Raw genomic sequence first — 21,091 nt, 5'->3', positions numbered from 1 at the left:
AGGGCCTGCTGAATGCAAAGACTCAATAGATTCTTGTAAAACCTCTTTGTTCAATGCTCCCATAATTCAAAGTAACTCTTCTTTCCCGCCTCCTCTGATTTCAGCATGCCAGATGACGAGAAGGTAAGTCAAAATCCGTTTTGTCTGGTTCTTAATGTTTTAAATTAAATTGAGTGTCACCAATTTGCAAATCACTACGCTGAAACCTGACCCCACTCCAGTCATCCCCGTAAAGAGTTAAAGATGTTTTCTTGAGGGCTGAGTTCACACCCAAGAAAATAAATCAGGTCCTCTGTGATTATCAGACTTTAAATCACACAACGAAGTTTTGCTTTTCACACACATGCAGTCTTTTTGGTTCTAACTCTAAGGTTCAGAGGCTGAGCATAGAGGCTTGGTAACCTAGATTACTGTAAAACAAATAAACAAGCCTGGCAAGAAATGTCACAGTAAACTAATGCATCAAAGTGAAAAACTCAAAGGGCAGCTTCTCCCTTCTGGGAAGGATTAAGAAAATCCAACTCTTGGGATCTGCAAATGATTTAGACCCATCTATCTGCATGGGTCAACATTTGTTTCCACACCAGGAGCGCAAGAAAGAAACCAAGTCACAGCACAGCACAGCAGGGAGCTGGCCGCTCTGCTCTCCTCTCCCCTGGGGGACACCGTCTCCCACATCCTCTGCTGATTTTCTAACACAGACCAGCACAGTCCCCCACCACACCCCCCCCCAAGACCCCAGAGCAGCCCAGAAAGACCCCTACAAGCAGCACAGCCAACTTCTCGAAAGCATCGATCCTATGAATCACAGCTGAAAAAAGAACAAAACTTGTTAGGCTTTCACAGTAATCCTTAGAAGAGAATTCCGAGTACCTGGCCCCAGAATGGGGTGATCTGGGCTAGGTCATCTACCTCGGGGCGCGGTAGCCCATCTGGTCTCAGGGATTTTAGGTCTGTAGAAGTGTTATTATCCACAGTCCCCGTTTTAGGATGGCTCCGCTCTCTCACTTTCTCCCTCCTGGAGCCGCTACGGCCAGTCTGCTGGTGGCTTTGCACTATTCTCGCCACTACTTTATTAGGTCTTCCGCTCACCTCCATGTACTCATCTTGACAGAGGCAAAATGGGAGGAAAAGCAAAGCCAGCAGGTGCCAGGAGACGAGCTGCCTCCGGAGCATGATTCTCAACAGAGCCCCAGAGCCTCCTGGAGACGACGGCGGGGCGTTGCGGTAAATGCCAGGGCTGGAGATGCGAGCCGCAGCCGGCTGGGAGGTTTTATACTTTGGTGTGTAATAAATAAGGCTGCAGGCATGCCAGAGGGGAAGCAGCCCTCCTCCCCGGGGCAGGACAGCCCCCATTCATCACTCTCCCACCCGGCAGGCGGCGGGGCTGGCGCGCGCAGCTTGCAGTTGGTGGGGTTCGTAAATGTCACACCTTGGCACATTTGTGTTAAGTGTAGAGGAAACATACACAACTGGCTGGGAAACAGAGAGCGTGTGTCCGGAGGTTGGCTTTCGTGATTAGACATGTGCCTTCGCCGTCTGAGATGCTTTTGGAAAAACCCGCCCTCAGGCTTGCCAGGAAATTTGGGCTTAACTGCATCTGTTCTGTCTGAAATGTTTGGGGTTGGGGGGAGACTGGTTCACGGCCATCGGGAGAGCTCATGCACTCTCCCTGTACAGCTAACGCCTCCCGCCCGCCAGCCGCTGGGGTCCACTCCAAGGAACTTACTCCTCCTTCCAGACGCCAGTGGCAGAAGGCAGTTGGGTGAGTCCAGAGCTTTGAGCTGGGTTCAGGTGCAGAGTCTCCGGGTTTAGTAAAAAGCATTTCCCCATTCTAGGCTATCTTCCCTTTCCCCCTGCATTTCCAAAAACCAGGGTTAAATTAAAGTCAATGATTGCCAGATGAAGATATAACATCCTGCTTTGTATTGAAAGAAAGTTGTTTGTCTCTGGCCACTCATCCTTCTGACATATTCTTGATTAAAATGGAAGGAATGAAAAGGGCCAAACCAAATACCCTGCTTCAAACAGACTAGCACGGAGACCAGGATCATTTCTTTTATTTGCTACACTTTTAGTCATTTGGCCAAAGAGCAAATGGATATTCCTAACTTCTTTATGATAATAAATTAAGGGCATTTATGTAGCCTGGCCATGAAAAAATTGCTCTATTTATGTAGCATTTCATTTAATATTACTCATTCATTCACAGAATAAAAAGCCACTGCCCCCCCCCCCCCCAGGAGAACTGCAGAGACCCTGGGACTTAAGGGACGAGGAGTGGCAAGTGTTTACTGCTAAGTGCACAAGCGTGGCACTGTAAGAAGGCTAAATCTGGGGGAAGCCAGGCCTGTTGCTAAGGCGACAGAGGGGCTGGAGAGGGGAAAGAGGCAGGAGGGCTGCCCACAGCTGCCTTCCTCACTCAGCAAAGGGGCCTGAGAAACAAAAGCTACTGGTGGAAGTTCCATCACTCTTGCCGGACAGCTGCCTCCAGAGCCCACATCTGCACAGAGAAGGAAGCAGGTCCCGGGGGCAGAGTGAAGACGTGAGAGAGAGATTCGGTAAAGCAGAAGCTCTCCTGGTCCCCAGTGTAGGGCCCTTGTGAGTCACGCCTATTCCAAAGCGAGCAGTTCCCACCCAGTGGCCTTTGCGAGGCTCCGCCATCCGCATCCTGTAAGTCTACCCGTCTGAATTCTCCTGAGAATTCTAGGAGACCTGTGACAAGCCCTCCTAGGCAGCTAGCCCTTGGTTGGGTAACGCATCAGGCCTTCACCCTTACTGAGGGTTTCTCTCCCAGACCTGGAGCGAGACGGAAACATGACATCTGGGTCTTGTGGGCAAGCCAGTGGATGGAAAATGGCTGTGAGAGAAAAGGCCCCGAAGACGTGCCTTGGTGGGGATGCTCCCTCCCCGGAGGGTCCTGGAAACAGTTTTGCAGGGAGACCACAAAGCAAAAAATGGCTCTGAAATCTAGGTCACCTCATTCAGAGTTCTCTCAGAGCTGTCCCTGGCAGCCCCCGCAACCCGGACCACCCGGGTTAAGCAGCTACAAGGCAACTTTTTCGGTCTTTCAGCTGCACTGAGGCTTTCCACTGGTGATTTCAGTCCTTTCGACTATTCTAGTGGTTCTCAATCCTGGCGACCTAGGAAAATAAACCAGGAAGTTGCTAAACCGATCAGTGCCTGGATCCTATCCCGGACCAACTGAGTCAGAATCTCTAGTGGGGCCTGGGTGCCAAGAGTCTTGAGAAAGCTCCCTGAGATGATTCTAATATGCAGCCAGGGTCAGAGAATCCCTGAGCCATCCTCTCCTTGACTCAACAGGAATAAATAATAATATCTATAATTTGGTGAGCACTCACTGTGTGTCAGATGAGTATTTCTTTGTTTTAGGTCGCTGACGTCGCTCAGAAAACCCGTTATTACCATCTCTTAGATGAGGAGACGTTGGTCTCAGGGAGGTAAAGGGACTCGCCTGGTGTTACACAGTTGGAAAGCCGTCATCAGGACACGTCGCTCTCTATCGTCCTGTCTTCCCACAGAAAAGTAGGAGAAGACCAATGACAGGCTGGCTGCAGCGAGAAGACCAGGCCCACAGCCTCCTGCCAGGAGGCTCGCCTGCAAAAATCAGGCTAGAAGGCTATGACTGAAATTATGTCATCCAGAAAGATGTCCTAGTCTCCATACTTCTGTGAGATGACTTTATTTGGAAATATAGTCTTTGTAGATGATCGAGTTAAGATGAGGTCACTGGGGCAGGCCTAAGCAGATACCACCATGTTCTTATAGAGGAGAAATTTGGATACAGAGACAGACACACACATGGGGAGAATGTGGTGTGAAGACAGAGGCAAGGGGTGATGCATTTACAAGTCAGGGAACACCAAAGGTGGCCCGCGAGCCACGGAAGCTGGGAGAAGGGCACAGAGCAGATTCTTCCACATGGCTCGAAAGGACCCAACTTGATCTCAGCCTTCTGGACTCCAGAATTAGGAGACAATGGCTTTCTTTGTGTAAGCCCCTTGAGTTGGGGCACTCTGTTATGGCGGCCCCAGAAAACAAATACAGAGAACTTGTGGGGAAGTTTGGAAGAAAAAAAAACCAGCCCTCATCATTTTAAGCATGAGGCGATGGCTGCCTGAAAAGACTTAGCCAAATGTCCAAGTTCAAGTCGTAAGTCTGGCCCCGATTAGGGGCCCTGCCCCTACGCACGAGCCCCTGTTACTTTTCTCCAGTAATTTCCCATTGGGTTCATTTTAAACTTTGGCTTCTTAATTAATCTTACTTGGGGTTATCCTTTCACACAGGTTCTGGGCATGTCCTTTGTATCCAGTTTTCAAAGATTTGAATTAGAGTGGAACCATCATTTCTTCCTGTGAACTGAGGCCTGGAAACATCTAGAACCTGCTGCCGGTGGAAGCCGGAGTCCCCATTCTGCACAGAGGTCTGGGGGCCTCTGGCTGCTAAGATATGCTGTGACTGCCACTATGTCTTGCTGGCTCAGCTGGCCGTGGGGGTCCAGCCAGGAAGTTGGCGCAGCCACTGCTGTGAGCAGCAGGGATATACCTGACTACCTGTGAAAACTCAGGCCCGTGAAGCAGCTCTACAGGCTGGAGGCAAATATTTGTTCAGCTCTACAAAGAAGGCTGTTATGAAATGTGTGGGTGACCTGTGGTCTCCCCCAGGGTGCTCCACTGTGGCCCTGGCCAAGAGGAGATCAGCTTTGGTCTGGCCAGGGACAGTCAAGGACTGTGTGGAATTGAACATGTCTTTATATCAGTGCCAACATGAGGGGTAGCTAAAGAAGGCATCTGTTTGCATGACTTTCAGGAGCAGTTGGAGTGTGACCCACCTCCCCCCTACTCCTTCTCTCTGAAAAATACTCTAGTAGTTTTACTCAGCTCAGTGAATTCTGGGATTCTAAAGGCAATGCTCTATCCCTTGAATTTAAACCAATTCAAGGTTTATTAAAATGCAAATAAAATTAAAATACTCTCTTAGAGGTGGTGGTTTAACTGTATTGGTCATTTATATCTTAATGTTGAAGGCTTTTAGATCATTTTCAGAGAAGTTTTATTTGGTGAAGAATTAAAAGAAAGGAATATAATGTATTCAAAAAGGGGACATTGTCTCTTAATATTAGCTATTGCCTTTTGCGAAGAAACAGGTTTGTGCTTGACACCAGTCTGAGGAAGAATAAGAGAGGAGGTTGGTCGACTGGTTAGGGTGCCCTCACTTCGCTGGAATTACAGTTTTGGGTCTGACCCTCCTTTGGCAACTGCAGGACAGGCGTTGCCAGTGTCCCAGAAATGGATGTGTCCATGGCCAAAATAAGGCTGCCAGAGATTGGCGTATAAAAACCAGCATTCAAATGTACTCACTTACAATGAAAATATGTGTTATATGCTTACGGAAGAGAAATTCTCTCCATGGAAAACGTGCATGAGAAACCAATTCTAATCAGAGAGATGCATGATCAGCAGGAAAGTGTGTATGTGGTGTGGAATTTTTCGGATAATATTTATGACTCATATTATCAGGCATTAGTTTAGGTCAAGATCCAAACAGAAAAGCAGAAACCATCCCAGGTATTTCAAGAGAGAGAATTTGACAGAAGGAATGGGTTAAACACAGAGATAGAAACTGTAAGAAGCAACATGTCCTGAGGTTAGGAGTATAAAGAGAAGAGGTGGGTGTTGTCAGATCTTGGGAGCTGGAAGTAGGGGCCCTGCAGAGCTGGGACTCACACTGCTGAGAAGGGAGGGCTGCCTGAGGTAATCTGGCACCGTTGTCAAGGTGTGGTGAAGTTGATTCTGGGCCTATAGGAAGAAGCTGGTCTGGGACCAACTCCAGCTACCTGATCGTCTTTATTGGCCAAATACACTCACAAACATAACAAGCAAAAGGTAAAAGGAAAAAGGAAAAGAACAAGCTTTTTTTGCACTCTTCCTACCTTCAGCATCTCCTTCCACTGCCCCCTACTCCTTGATCAAGGAGAAAAGTAATTTGCAGAGTCCTAGCATCATGAGGCTGCTTTGAGGGCTGGGGTGGAACTAAGAGACAACAGGATAGCTTTCGTAACCTGATGCACCAGTCTCTGCTCTAGGACTGTTCTCACCACAAGAAACAGTTAATCAAATTCCTGGGGTGGCATTTGAGACACATCACCCAGCTGGGTCTGTCTGAATTCTCCTTTTGTAAATTTTATTCAGATCATCTCCATTTTTCCTAACAATTTCTTTCTTCAGACAGAAGACAATGTAATTTCTTTTTTAAAATGGATTTTCTTTATTTATTCATGAGAGAGAGAGAGAGGGAGAAGGAGAGAGGGAGAGGGAGAATCAGGATCCCCATGGAGCAGGCGGCCTGATGTAGGGCTGGATCCCAGGAAGGCAGACACTTAACCGACTGAGCCACCCAGGCACCCGACAATGTGATTTCTTATCCAAAAGCTTTCTTATTTCCTCTGTAGATGTCACCCAGAACATGTGGATTGGATTTAGGGTATGCATAAATGGCTTTGAGTATTTCTCATCAAAGTGACTTGTTGACTGCATATAGGACACTAACAGCTCTCTGACACTCAGGAACTCAGTCTCCCAGTAGGGGCCATGTCACTCTCCTAGTCATTGACCAGACAAAATGCATTCATGTAATGAAAATGAGACAAGAGTTGTTTTCTCAAAGATCTTGCTGAGCTAAAGCTAGAACCCAAAATCCAAGCTAATCTTCAAAATGGGAGATTGTTGTCATCAAAGGTGCTATATTAGTCAAGGTTCTCCTGGGAAACAGATAAACAATGTGATGTATATATAGAAAGAAAGATCTATGCAGGTGCCTGGGTGGCTCAGTTGGTTGAGCAGCTGACACTTGACTTCAGCTCAGGTCATGATCCCAGGCCCTGGATTTCAGCTCAGGTCATAATCTCAGGGTCCTGGAATTGAGCCCTGCACTGGGTTACTCTCAGGAGAGAGTCTGCTTGAGGACTCTCTCTCTCTCTCTCTGCCCCTCCTCCTGCTCATGCTGTCTCTCTCTCTCCAAAATAAATAAACAAATCTTAAAAAGAAAGAAAGATTTATATTAAGGAATTTCCTCACAATATTGTGGGGCAGTGGGGTCCGAAATCTACAAGACAAGCCTACAGGTTAGAAGTTCTGGCAAGAGTCAGTGTTGAAGTCTTGAGTCTGAAGGCAATGTAGAGGCAGAATTCTTTCCTCTTTGGGGATCTCGGTCTTTTCTCTTAAGTCTTCCAATGGATTGGATGAGATCCACCCATATTATGGAGCTGATCTACTTTACTCAGTCTACTGACTTGAAAGGCAATCACATCTAAAAGATACCAACATCTAGACTGGTGTTTAACTAAACAACTGGACACCAGAGCCTAGCTAAGTTGATACATGAAATTAATCATTACAGATGTCATTGTGAAAAGTATATAGATATCCCAGGAGAGCTGGGTACATTGGGTGGCTACAAAGAATAATCCAGTCCTACTTGAAAGTCTGGAAGATAATTTCCTCATCGTGAAATATCCCAGGGAAGATGGGATAAGCACTTTGGGATGGGCCTATGGAGATCACCTCACTATTTCTACACCCAGTTTCCCCATGTTCAGACTTCCTTGGGCTTTCATAGATGTCCCCACTCCAGTCAGACAGTTCCTTCCATTGTCCATCAATCCTTGTATGTTCCTCTCTCCTGGTCATTGTCTCCTGCCTGAAAAGTCTTCCCTGATGTTACAGTCTTTCTTCATGAAGTTTTTCCAGGCTTATTCCAGTAACACCACAGTAGGTTCTCTTGTTATAATACATGCCTGAGTCCTCATTTAGCATGTAGCACCATCTCCACGCAGACACTGTTTGTTTGAGGCCATATAACAGGGACAACCTTTCTTCTTTGTAACAGAAACTTGATTTCATTCTTCATTCTGAAGAAGCAAGTCCCCCAAAGGAAGTTAATCATGACTGATGTCATCTTTTTGGCGATGTTTATGCTGGGCATGGACACTGACATAGTACAGTGTGAAAGAAATCTGCTAGGGTCCCTTGGGGAAGGACCCTCTCTCATAAAAAAGGACATACAAAGAAGAAATGTACCTTTTCTGTCTCTTCTTCCACTTAACACCACCATGTTTAGATGTGAAATATGGTGATACAGTCAACACTGAAGGCACAGTGGTTTAATACAATAATGCTCATTACTAACCTCGAATACCTGTTTTATAAGGGTCAGGGTCCTCTTCTACCTAGTCACTCAGGGACCCAGGCTGACACAGCCTCTACCATCACAGCTCCCATCAGTCTCCAATGTCAGTGTGAGGGGAGAAGTGGGATGACCACAGTAGATGTTTTCAAGGCCAAGCTCAGAAGTGGCTCGCCTCACTCACATCCATTTGCCAGAATCCAGTCTCCTGGCCCCAAGTGAACTACACTGGGAAATGTCTAAGAAGAGAACAAGGAATGGGAAACACAGAGCACCGCTTCTGTTGTGAGAAGTCATGAAAGGCTTCCTTGAGGAAAGTGTGACAGATATGTGAAGAAGGTAAGCTGTCCCCTAAGGAAACACTGGGGAACACCTAAATGGGGAGGGATTTCTAGCCCTCTAAAGCCCTCAGCTTTATTTTTTAAAAAATAGAGTGTGGGGGGAGAGGCAGGAACAGGAGAAGGGGGAATCTTAAGCGGGCTCCACACCCAGCATGGAGCCCAATGTGGGGCTTAACCGTATGACCCTGAGCTCATGACCTGAGCCAAAATCAAGAGTCAGAGGCTTAACTAACTGAGTCATCCAGGTGCCTCTCCTAACCCTCCCACCTCAGCTCTTTTATAATTGGTTTATTTGAGCTTAGGCAGGCTTTAACTAATCAGTCCAAACTTAAGAGTTAATTTGGTTTATATTTTCCATTTACCTAGTCTACTAGTGAAAGGCATTTAGGGAGTGTTTGCTGTGTGAAAGTTGTAGAATAAGGCTTTCCACAATAATATACATGGCATTGGTATTTCCCTCAGGATCTTGGCTCTAGTTGAAAAGATAAGACAAATGTGTAAAAACTATTAAGTAATACAATCCAGTATTGTTTATCAGAGGCATAAACAACACAAAGTTTGAATCTTGATTCCTCAACTTTCTGAGTCTAAGCCTGTTTCCTCTTTAATAGAATGAGACGCATGATGTCTGATGGTGCTTGTGGCACTCACTAAGATTATAACGCAGAGGTAGAAAAAAAGGTGGAGCTGGCAGGAATTATTAGAAAGAGAACATCAGGTTAATATAGACTTTGTTATACTTCCTGCTAGTGCGTGGACAATTTAAAAATAGTATTTGAGTCATTAAACCTAATAAGAGGTTTCAAATCAGTAAAAACAATCAATTTCCTTTTTTAAGTACAGCGAGAAATTTTCCCTCCATTGAATTAAGCTACAGGGTGTTGGTGGCCAGTAAATAGTTGGGGAGCCTGGTATAATTTTAAAAGAATTTTGTTAAGCTCTTTTGTTTCCCAGAGATGCGGTTGAGAAAATGCAGATAGACATACGAGAGAGTAAAAACCGCAAGGAGTAAAGTTCTACAGATTTATGAATAACTCATATATAACTTATAATCCACCTTGAAAATTAATCATTTGATTCGGCAAATAGTAGGTCAGCTCTGTCTTGCCTGCTTCCATGGTCTGCCACAGCCTGTTCCAGGATCTTCTGGAGGTATTAAAGAGCAAAATGTTTCCACATGAGTAATGCTGATTCCAGACACTCCACCCGAACCACAGAGGGAGTAGATCTGGGGTTGGCATCCCAAATACACTTCTTTATTCCAAGCCTAAAGTAGGCCATAAAGGAAAGGCATTCTTGGATTCTAAACCAAGAGTCCACCCAGTCGTGTCCCCTAATGAGTTTACTCATCTCGTTGGTTCCTGTCTGCTGGTGTGACACAGTGCTATCATCTTCCAGAGACATTTGCCCCATTTGTCTGCAGCCCTTCCCACACATCCTGTTAAATGCTCATGCTCCATGACTGCTTCCTTGGCTGGCCCCTTTAGGATGGATTTTGGTGCAAAATCAGCACGTTTTTATGTATCTAGTTGGGATATGTATCAGTGGTGAGGTCCCCTGTTTTGCAAGCAACAAGAGCACCCCAGGATTTTAAGAAAAGCAGAACCAGCTGTGGTCCATGTAATCTAATTCCTCTTCCCCAGTATATGTGAGCAAATAATGGCCCATAAAGGAGAAGGGATGTGCCCAAGGTTATGCAGCTAGTTAGAGGTAGGGCCAGGACTAAAACCTAGGTCTGTTGACTTCTAGACGAGTGATCTTTTTCCAAAGAATAAGTTAGAGGGCACCTGGGTGGCTCAGTGGGTTAAGCCGCTGCCTTCGGCTCAGGTCATGATCTCAGGGTCCTGGGATCGAGTCCCGCATCGGGCTCTCTGCTCAGCAGGGAGCCTGCTTCCTCCTCTCTCTCTCTCTCTCTGCCTGCCTCTCTGCCTACTCGTGATCTCTCTCTGTCAAATAAATAAATAAAATCTCTAAAAAAAAAAAAAAAAAAAAGAATGATAAGTTAGAGATCCAATCTAGTGAAATGCTGCTTTTTGTTAGGGTCTTTTCGACTGAATTAGGGAACAGACCATCAGGGAAGTCACTGTCGCTTTGTAACTTTTAAGGAATGTTATTAGCACATGGGACGATGCAGTAAAAATGATAACAGGCCGTGTTTCTAAATGAGTTGTGAGAACCTGAATTTCCCATCTACTTCACAACCTTCCTGTTTGTCTTCTTGTTACTTTTTCTATACTTTCATGATGGGTTTCGTATCCCCTTCCTCCTCTGCCTTCTCTTCTCTCTCCTCCTCCTCCTTTTTGATAACCGCCATCACTTTTCCCCACCATACACAGACCAAAAAGCATGTGTATCAAGTAAAGATGTGGCTGTGAAAACTAGGAATCATCATGGGATGTGATGGCCAGAAAGGGCTCACCTTGGAACATTATGAGGTGCTCATGGAACTGCCTGGAAGCCCGAAGACCAGACTTGGAATACAAATAGGAAGGACAGTACAGAGGGTCCCACAAAAGAGCCTCGTTATCTTGCAGTAGGAACCATGAGGCTGGAATGGCACTGTCTTGGAGTCAGATCATGCACATTCCTGGACACCCCTGAAACCACCGTGACTAAATCTTAACCGACCCTTTGTTCTTCATCACTTATTCTAAATTCACGTCCTGGAGGCAGTATGATCTCTTGATTCTAAGCCACACACCCAGGCTATAGCTGGCAGAGGATAGGGAGAAAGGAAATCTCTAACTTCAAGTCCTATAGTAGGCAGTTGGGCATTGAGTCCCACTGTTAGTACACACAATGGGGAGTTCTTGCCATAGGGACAGGGTGTAGACACTGAACAGTCAATACGATGACAAAAGTCAATAGGCGCAGATGAGAATTCAAGGCCAAGGTTGACCCCTGAGTGAAACACCAAATTCACCTATGAGGATGGACATATGAGCAGAAGATCTAAATTAACTGGAGTGTTGTTACGTGTGTGTGCTGCCTACAGGCTCAGGCACGAGAGGGAAGTGGAGATTGTCAGCATAACCAGACCAACATTCCCTGGCTGTGGAAGGATTTTCAATTCATAGCAAGGAGCATGAGGCTGCCGATGAATCACTGACATGGATTTATACCTCCTGGGTGCTGGTTGGTCTGCATCTGTCTTCTAAGCCCATGGAGGCTTTACTAAAAAACTGAAGCTCTCTAGAGACAGATGCAATGTTCTGGCAGTTATTCCTTTGAAAAGCTCATATTTTCCAATATGCAGTGGGAAATCTGCATACATCTGTCTTCAACACTAGAACACACAGCAGCTAAGGGACAGCTGCTCAGCCTTGAGATAATCAAGTTCATTGCTCCCTGACATCCACCCCTCAGAATCTGGTCATTCTTATCCAATGGCTGCAATGCTAGGTAACAAGCTACTCTGGGATGCATCCTGTAACTTGGTCATTGTCACGAGAATTTGGGGGACCTCTTTTCTCCAAGTTAGAAGCCACATCCATCAGTTTTGCTCTGAAATGCATGATTTTATACTTGTTCCCTCCAAAAATGTAGTTAATCAGAAAAAGGTTCTTTACATTGACTGGAAATTATGTAAAGCCTTGATGAGTCCTAAGCTGTAATTTTATGGTTTCACAACAGACAAAACATTGGGAAGGGGGAAAGAGGGGAGACTGAATGGAAACGGAATCAGTGAAATGCTGTTTTAGGTATTCATTCCGAAACATTCTCTTTGGACTTTCTCTTAGAGTTCCTTGCGAATATATTTACCACATCTGCGATTTTGCCTGTCCCAGAACACATATATTTAGGCCCAATACTTGCCCTAGAGTCCTGGTTCCCCCTTTTCTGTTTTTGACATTATTCTGGATTGTAGAATTTTACTTATTAATTTGTATCATGATTTTTATATTCGAATGAGCCAGTCCAGGTGGTTAATGCATTTTTATGAATTGGGGTACAATGCAGGCCATAAAAGTAATAACAAAAAGGGAATATTTAATAAACATAAGCAATAACCTACTAATGGCATTGGCATTTTTAGTTGAATAGGAGCAGAGCCCAGCTGACCAATATAGGCCTTGGGCTTGCTTTTTTTAATTTTTTTTTTTTTTTTAATGAGATAGAGAGAGAAACAGAGGGAGCAATAGTGCCAAGTAGTGGGCATAAATACATGTGTTCTGGGACAGGCTCCACACCCAACGCAGAGTCCCACGTGGGACTCGATCTTGTAACCCTGAGATCATGACCCGAGTTGAAACCAAAAGCTAAAGGTTCAACCAACTGAGCCACCCAAACTCCCCTATAAATGTGCTTTCTAATTCTTTTAGCAGCAATCCTTTGTTAGATGACACTTTGGGGGGCAAGTTTCTCTCGTCTTTAAAGCAGTGAGGATAGTGGGGAGCCTAAAGCATACATCTGATGTTGACCGGCTTTATTCAGGGATGATGAGGCAATCCCACCCCTGAAGTGGGCCAGGGTAGCTCAGGTTCTTAGAGGCCACACTTCCTCAAGCAGAGTTAGGTAAATACTGTGCTTCCTGTCATAAGCAGGGCAGTGCTAGTGGATGTGTGCTATAAACAGCCTTGGGATGAAGCATCAGCTCTTGGTCTTGGTGGGAGGCCAGCCTCCCTCCACTCCTCAGCTGCCGAGCTCCAGCCTGGACCATCCTAGATGCGAAGAAGGTTGCCCAGGCTTGTTCTCTAAGAGGGCTCAGTCTGCTCAAGAGCGAGGCTGTGAGTTTACAGACACTCTTACAGATTGAAGAACAGTGTGCGTGAGGGAGACCCTGTGTGGGAAAGTTTCAGTGAGATTTATTTTCCCATCATATAGATTTCCCCTCTGTGAGTATCATATGAGGCTTCTTTTTCGCTTCAGATCTGATGCCATCCCCCACCCCGTTACCATTGTCCCGCTTCTCTGATGTAGAGACAATATGCTTTTCTTGGATTCTGATTCTGTCATCATCCACTGGAAGTTGCTGATTTGGGATAAAGGGGGAGGGTAGAACAAAGGAGTGGGAGAGAGTGGGGAGCAGGGTGGAAACCTGCTTAACCGCTCTCCTGCTGGATTTCCGGCCGAAGCCTGATGCTTAAGCACACTTTGTTTCCAAGGACCGTTGGGTGGCTATGGAGCACAATTTCAAACACTCCAGGGGTCTCTGAGAAATGTCATTTTCATGAAAAGATGATAGCCACCCCAGGCCAAAGCCCAAGGAAGATGAATGATAGGCAAGAGAGGTTTGGTTTGCTGTCTTGCATGTACTAGAGTAAAGAGGAGATGGAAATGTCACCAGTGAGCGAACTCTGAGCTTTCGCCGTTCTCTAGGAGCTGGTCCTGTTCAAAGGATTGGGCAATGTATGTAGTAAGTAGCCTTTCAAAGCCCACGGTTGGAATCACAAATGTCCTAACCTCCTGTCTGCCATTCAGCATGAGACACAGTCAACTGCCCATTTCCACCAGCTACTGTGACAGAAGACCTTTAAGGCACACATAGGCATTCTTGCTCACCCTCTTCAGGGTAGAAGATGGGCCCAATTCCCTCGGTTTGTTCTGTCCATTATTATGCATTATCATCCAGCATTGCAATATATGTATTTATTGCTCTGAACTCCCAAGTTCATTGAGGTCAGGAACTCCACAGGTATTTTGTTTCCCTGGAATAAAGCCCATTACTATAATTTAGGTTGTAATAGTGACCATGTATTACTCTTTCAATAAACGAGTAACTACCTTCATGAGGCAAATGTCCAAGAAAATGCTTTGAATGATTGAACAAATGAATGGATGGTCATATATTCGGCAAGATGACTGCCAAGGTGCCCAGTGATGGCTCCCCGAAGTCTTCAGAACAGAATCAAAGTGCTAGACATTGGAAATTCAAGTTGACCAAAACACAGTCCCTCCTTTCCAGGGATTCACCGTCAAGAGACTGTGAAAACACAGTCACAGAAAACATCCACATGAAAAGTTAGGGTGAAGATCTGAACTGAGTGCAGGAGAACAGAGGGGAAGCTAGGGATACCCAGCAGGTCTCTTCCTCTTAATTGCCGCACAGTACGCTCGGCTGTTACCACAATTAGCAATATGACTGGGTGTCCTGAACAACAGAAATTTATTTTCTCACAGCTTTAGAGGCTAGAAGTCTCAGACGCATCAAGGTGTCAGCGGGTTTGGTTTCTCCTTGCCTTGGCTTGCCAATGGCTGCCTTCTTGTGTGTCCTTACATCATTGTGCGCGTCCAAATACTCTCTTGTTATAAAGACACCAGGCAGGTTAGATTGGGGTTCTCGCTAAAGGCCTCATTTAAACTTAATTACCTCTTTCAAGGCCTTTTCTCCAAATGGTCACACTCTGAGGTACTAGGAGTTAGGGCTTCGATGTATGAATTTGGAGGGATCACAGTTCAGGGATCTCTGGCTCACAAAAACAGTCCGGACCATGTTTCAAGGCCCTCGCATTCCTGCCTCCAGGATGTGCTGAATCCAGCACAACTACCACAGCCCCTGGGCTCTGACCCTCCATCTCCCCTGGGCCTTTCAGGCATATTATTACATGATGGAGAGTGGCTGCCTTCCTCACTGTCAGATGGGAGGGTTAGTCATGTCATTAAATAACACCCTTCTATAGGTAGGACTGGCATGTAGGATGCCCGCAGTGCCCGAGGGAGCTCCCCTTCTCAAATTTCCTCTCCATCAGGTCTCTTCCCTCCTTCAGGGCCTTCAGGTTCCCTCTCTTCAACTTAGAAATGCCGTCCATGTTGATCTGCAGGACAGTTGCCACCTCAGGGCTCACTTCCTCTACCTCTCATCTTGTACTCTGTTAGGCTAAGCACCAGCTGTTCCTATTTTGTGCAGTGCCCATTCCCTCAACCGTTCAGTGCGAAGCACTTATTGAGTCCCTCCTGTACACCCACCCAGCGCTGTCCTAGGCACTGGGATGTGAGCCCCTCCAGCAAGCTTGCATCTAACACTAACGCTCCACTGACCACATGGCATGGGAATTTCTCCATCTATTTCCCTCACCAGACAGATCCCACGCCTCCCTTGGGCTGCACCCACTGCTGCTCCTAGCAATCTCTCTGACCAGTTTGTCCCCTGGAACCACAAAGGCAGCCCAATCACCGCAGTGGGAATGGATGCCCCCCTCTCCTAGGTCCTTCCAGCACTGGGTGTTTCTTCGCAGTTCAACATGCTTACCCTCTCAGGCTAGTGTGCGAGTGACTGAGCTCTTTGTGCCTTAAAATTCACAAATCTTTAGGGCAAAAGATTTAGAATATTCATTAGCCAATTATCCTGAAAAAGGCTACATTAAAACCAATCCACTTAAAAATGGAAGCAAATAGTCTAAAAAGTGTATCAAAAAGTGTACAAAAGTGTACTTTTAAAAAGTGCACAAAAGATTTAATTCAGATTTTGTCTTGGGGTGCCCAGGTGACTCAGTCAGTGAAGAGTCTATTTTCGGCTCAGGTCATGATCTCAGGGTCCTGAGAAGTCCTGCGCCGGGCTCCCTGCTCAGCAAGGAGTCTGCTTCCTGTTCTCTCACTCCCTTCCTGTGCTCGCTCTCCCTCTCTTCCTTAAATAAATATATAAAATCTTTAAAAAAAAAAATTTTATCTTGAAAATGTAATATAAAATTCTAAAGAAAAATCTTGAAAAATGTAATATAAAATTCTAAAGAAGTTTGTATTATCTTTTGTGGAACTAGATTTATCTTCTAATTGTGACTGTGTGCTATCCTTTAAGTGAACAAATAATTGTTAGGATTGGGGTTTTTACGTCTGGTGTGTTACAGTCCAAAAGAGGGGATTTTCACATATTTCATCAAGTGCTTTTCCTAATCTTAAAGAATCAAATAACTCCCTTTTGAAGTGACTTTATTTTTCCTCTTTGAACCACAGCTTAGTCTTGCTAACACACATAACTGCTTGTCTGTCATTGGTTTCACAGTGACACGAGAGGCTCCTCATGATCATTTCAGGGACCTCATGAACCTGCGGTAATACTTGCAATGTCACTTTGCAATCAGATTGCCTGGCATCTGCCCTCTGTTGCATCATCAAAATTTCTGGACGAGACTGAAGAAGAGTTCTGAGAAGATGGGGGTAGTGACAGAGGCTAGCACAGACAGAGGGGGAAAATGGTGAATTTTACATGCAATCAGTTCACTGGTACCTTTAACTCTTTGTCTGCGGGCTTCAATAATGAACATTTAAATGTTTAGAATATAATGACCTTCCATAGTTTCTTTGCACCTTCCTGAGCATATATGGAGTTTACCAGAGATCTCTTGTCAGCCAACACATAGGAGGATTCAGAAGAAAAACAAGATAATTTTAGATTTAGATCAATAGCAGACTGTTACTTTCCCCCAAATATCTGTTCTTCTCTATTCCTTAGTAATAGGATCACATATAGGGCATAATGGCTACTTGGAATAGAGATGGCATTTCCCAGGTTCTCTTGCGGTTAGAGGAAGCCCTTGCGACCAACTCTTGGCTGATGAAACATATAGGGTCTTATGTGTGATGTCTCCATTTTTCCTTCTTTCTGCTGATGGGAATGTGCGTATAATAGCTGGAACTCAAGCAGGAATTTTGTACCATGAGGTGGAAGCCATCAGGACAAAGTGAAGCAGTTAAATAAAAAGAGGTAGGGCCCATGACAAATAAAAAGAGGTAGGGCCCATGACTATTGTGAAGCTAATGTACCAGCTCTTGAGTACACAATTCTGAGTACACAATTCATTTATGGGAGAGAAATAAACTTCGATCTTGTTTAAGACCTTTAACTCTTTAAAGGTCAACTTTTCTGTCATGTGGAGTTGCACCTAATTCTGATACAAGATTTGTGCGCAGCTGCATTATTTCTCTTGGCTCTCAATTCTATATATTTTTTTAAATATTATTTATTTATTTATTTATTTATTTATTTATTTGACAGTGGGAGAGGGAACGCAGCAGGGGTGTGGGGGGAGGGAGGAGCAGGCCTCCTGTGGAGCAGGGAACCCAGTGCCGGGCTAGATCTCAGGACTCTGGGCTCATGACCTGAGCCAAAGGCAGAGGCTTAAGGACTGAGCCACCCAGGTGCCCCTCAATTCTATATTCTTATGCACTGAGATCGATTATCCATTTTTTGTACACAGGAAGAAGTAAGTGGGATCGACGATGTAGTCTTTTATCTTTCCTCAAACGTTGACCCCAGAATTGAGGAAATTTGGAATATGTGAGATATGTGACCCAGGAAGAACAAAATAAAGAGATTTATTCTAACATTATCCAGTGAAATAAGAGTAACCTGAGCCTGAGTGGACATAAAACCAAGCAATTGATATATTTTTTAATTTTTAAATTAACATATAATGTATTATTAGCCCCAGGGGTACAGGTCTGTGAATCAAGCAATTAGTATTTATTAAGCACCTAACTATGTGCATAGATGGTACAAAGCATCGTGTAAGGCAGAAGCCTTCCAAAGATGTTCACACCATAATCCTTGGAATCTGAGAAAATGCTACCTTTCATGGGAAAGGGACTTCGTCGTTGCGATTGGGATTGCAGGCATAGGATAGGGAGGACCTTTCACCTGGTGGGAGGAAGAGGAGATAGGGAAGTTCCAAGTGTGAAAAGCACTGGACATACCAGTGCGGGTTTGAAGGTGGAGAGGAAACGGGCCCAGGACTGCAGGCGGACTTGGAGCTGAGAAAGGCTCCTGGCCGACGGCCAGTGAGGAAAGGGAGTGGTTGGGTAACCGGGTGCCTACCCATCCACTGAAAATGAGAAGTATTTAATCGACATTGAAAGAGCTCACCTTCCAGGAAGTACTAAGAAATGTTCAATGAATAAAGCACTTATACAGGAAGCATATCTGTAAAATCTGTCAAAGTCAAACTAATCCGTAGACCTCATTTTCCACATTTGTTCCAAACCTAAACCAAAGACGGGTCTTGAGCTGCCATTCACCTTGGAGTCAGAAGCGACATTGCCAGTGAAAAGTATATTTGATTAATATATTAATAACTCGATCATATCATATATGAAAAATTTCCATTTCAGGAGGCGGCCTTGCCCCATTTTTTCCCCAGGGTGACAACTAAGATCTTGGGTGAACGTTTCTGCCTGAAGGTTACCTAGATCCTTGGTCACATGGGGGTTCTGTGCCCTGCCGAGGGCGGACAAGGCTCTGGGTACTCTGCCAGGCCCTGCTGTTGGGATAGAACCCGCAGCCATTTCTACCTTCTGCCACTGGTTTTCCTCTTTTAGTGTGTGCTGCTTCCACATGTTTCACCCTGGAAACCAGACAGGATTTCTCTGCTCTCAGAAGGAAGGAGCAGAGGAAGGAAGGTTGAGTGGATGAGGGTTTTTTTTTTCTTTTGAAGATTTTATTTTTTTTTTTTTTGAGAGAGAGACAGAATACAAGTTGGTGGGAGGGGCAGAGGGAGAGGGAGAAACAGACCGTTTGCTGAGAAGGGAACCCCATATGGGGCTCCAACCCAGGACTCTGGGATCATGACCCAAGCCGAAGGCAGATACTTAACTGACTGAACCACCCAGGTGTCCCGGACAGTTTGAGCCTACAGTACAATTCTAGGGGAATCTGGCAAGACTGATGGGGGACTCCCCGAACCAGAGTCACCCATCCCCAAAGCAGGCCAGCCCAGCATCCCTGCTGTGCTCAGCTTGCAGATGGGAGCAGCCTGTGGAAAAACCAGTCTCTGTAGGAAACTGATGACAGATTTCTGAGCCCAGCAGCTGGGGAGTTGGTCACATATGAGATAAATAATGAGATCTAAACATTTCCAAAGCATTGCATCATCCGGATTGAAAGAAAGGTCAGCACTTTTTGAGCGAGCCATTTATAGCTAAGACATAGTAAGAGGATGGAAACAGAATACATGCGGTTGCTGGAAATTCTTCATTTGTTCATTTGGTCAGAAAATCATCTCTGTCTTCCAGGCTCCAGCTGAAATTATCCCTGCACTCAAGGAGTTTACACTTTGGCAGGAAGACGGGTATTAATCATCAACAAATGTACAACTGCAAATAATTATATACGCACGTGCGTATGCAGACACATTCTTAAGAAAATTGAGGCTGGGCATCAGTCACTTTCTATACATTTTTTTATTGAATTCCTTCAATTGTAGTGGATTTTTATCTCTAAAATTAAGAGTTCTGGCCATGATGACAATCAAATGCCTCCGTAGCTGAGGGAATTATTTAAAATGTCTATGGGTGGCTCAGTGGGTTAAGCCTCTGCCTTCAGCTCAAGTCCAGATCTTAGGGTCTTGGGATCAAGCCCCACATCAGGCCCTCTGCTCAGCAGGGAGCCTGCTCTCCCCCCCCACCTCTGCCTGACTCTGCCTACTTGTGATCTCTGTCAAATAAATAAATAAAATCTTTAAAAATAAATAAATAAAAATTTAAAAAATTAAATGTCTATTACACAGCCCAGGTATTGGTTTTCTTGTGTTATCTTCCCTTGGGGTGCTGGTACATGGCTGAGTCCCATGACAGCCATGTAAGGGATCAGAATATGAACCCCACCCCGATCCTTGGCTAGACAGGCCCACTTGCCCATGCTGTGTTTGGAACTAACCCAGTTCTCTACTGGGTTCTCTTTCCCCTCATTGTGATAATCCTGAATAAAATCTCTGTGGAGGTGTTCCCCTTCCCTCTCTCGTGTCTGGAGTGACATGTTGACAAAACCACTGTATTCACCAGTCTAAATACTTATCTAAACTTCTATCAGTCCAGAGACACAATGACAGTGATTTACATAACAAACTCTACTAAACAACCCTTGCCTTCCATTAGATTCCCCCCTTTATTTACCTTCTCACAGTTTCCCCCCTCTAAGAGTTCACACTCTTTTACCTTTGTCTATCACATCTCCACAATTCATTGCTCTTTGGTAAACATGGTATATATGCTCCTGAGCCTTCTTTGGGTTCTCATTTTTTTCACTTCTTTGGGTTCTCACTTTTTTTTAATCTCAAGGACTCCATGTACACATAAAGTTATTAATAACAAATAAAATGTGTATGCCTTTTCTCCATTTACTCTGTCTTTTATCAGTTTAATTTCTAGGGCTCCAGGCCCAGAACCTAAGAGGGTAGAAGAAGTTTTGTTTTTCTCCCTTATGATTTAACAAGGGTAAAAATCAACGTGGAATGAGGAAGGAAATGGAACAGGCTAGATCTCTGAACGGGAGGACCATCTATTGACATCAATATCATTTGTGAGGAGGATGTGGTTTGAAGTTTGGGTCTGACAATAAAGAGTCAAGAAAGAATCCTTGAGACATTTTCACAGTTAAAAGGTGCTTTTATTAAAGCACGGAGACAGGACCCGTGGGCAGAAAAAGCTGCATCATAAAAGTGAGGAGTGACCCATTTTACAGGGTTTTGTTTATCCAATGGAGGGGAGGGTGATTTTAGGACTCCAAGAAATTCAATCAATAGTTTCCTGGAGGTCTATTATTAAGATTGTGCTTTTCTTGTAAATCATTAAGACAGGTAAAAATGGATGGAATCTTATGTCGTGTATGACAGCGA

At 44.9% G+C, this 21,091-nt stretch overlaps 1 protein-coding gene across 3 annotated transcripts in view; it reads right to left on the bottom strand.

The window, feature by feature from the left end:
- The window catches only part of C1QTNF3 (C1q and TNF related 3), a 70,365-nt gene that overhangs the window by 22,178 nt on the left and 27,096 nt on the right, over window positions 1-21,091 (bottom strand). The window contains exon 1 of one of the 3 annotated variants that reach the window (XM_082724873.1): window positions 1,093-1,383. The exons of 1 other annotated variant lie outside the window; for it this stretch is intronic. In XM_082724873.1, coding sequence (XP_082580999.1) covers window positions 1,093-1,356 — 264 coding nt within the window. In that variant the 5' untranslated portion in view covers window positions 1,357-1,383. Of the gene's footprint in view, window positions 1-873; window positions 1,384-21,091 lie in introns of those variants that run through there. One more of the 3 variants, XM_082724872.1, reaches the window with a different exon arrangement.

The sequence above is a fragment of the Mustela nivalis genome, assembly GCF_964662115.1.
Source record: "Mustela nivalis genome assembly, chromosome: 3".
NCBI lineage: Eukaryota > Metazoa > Chordata > Mammalia > Carnivora > Mustelidae > Mustela > Mustela nivalis.
Note: the sequence above shows the minus strand (reverse complement) of the source record. Positions and strands in the feature narration are given on the sequence as shown.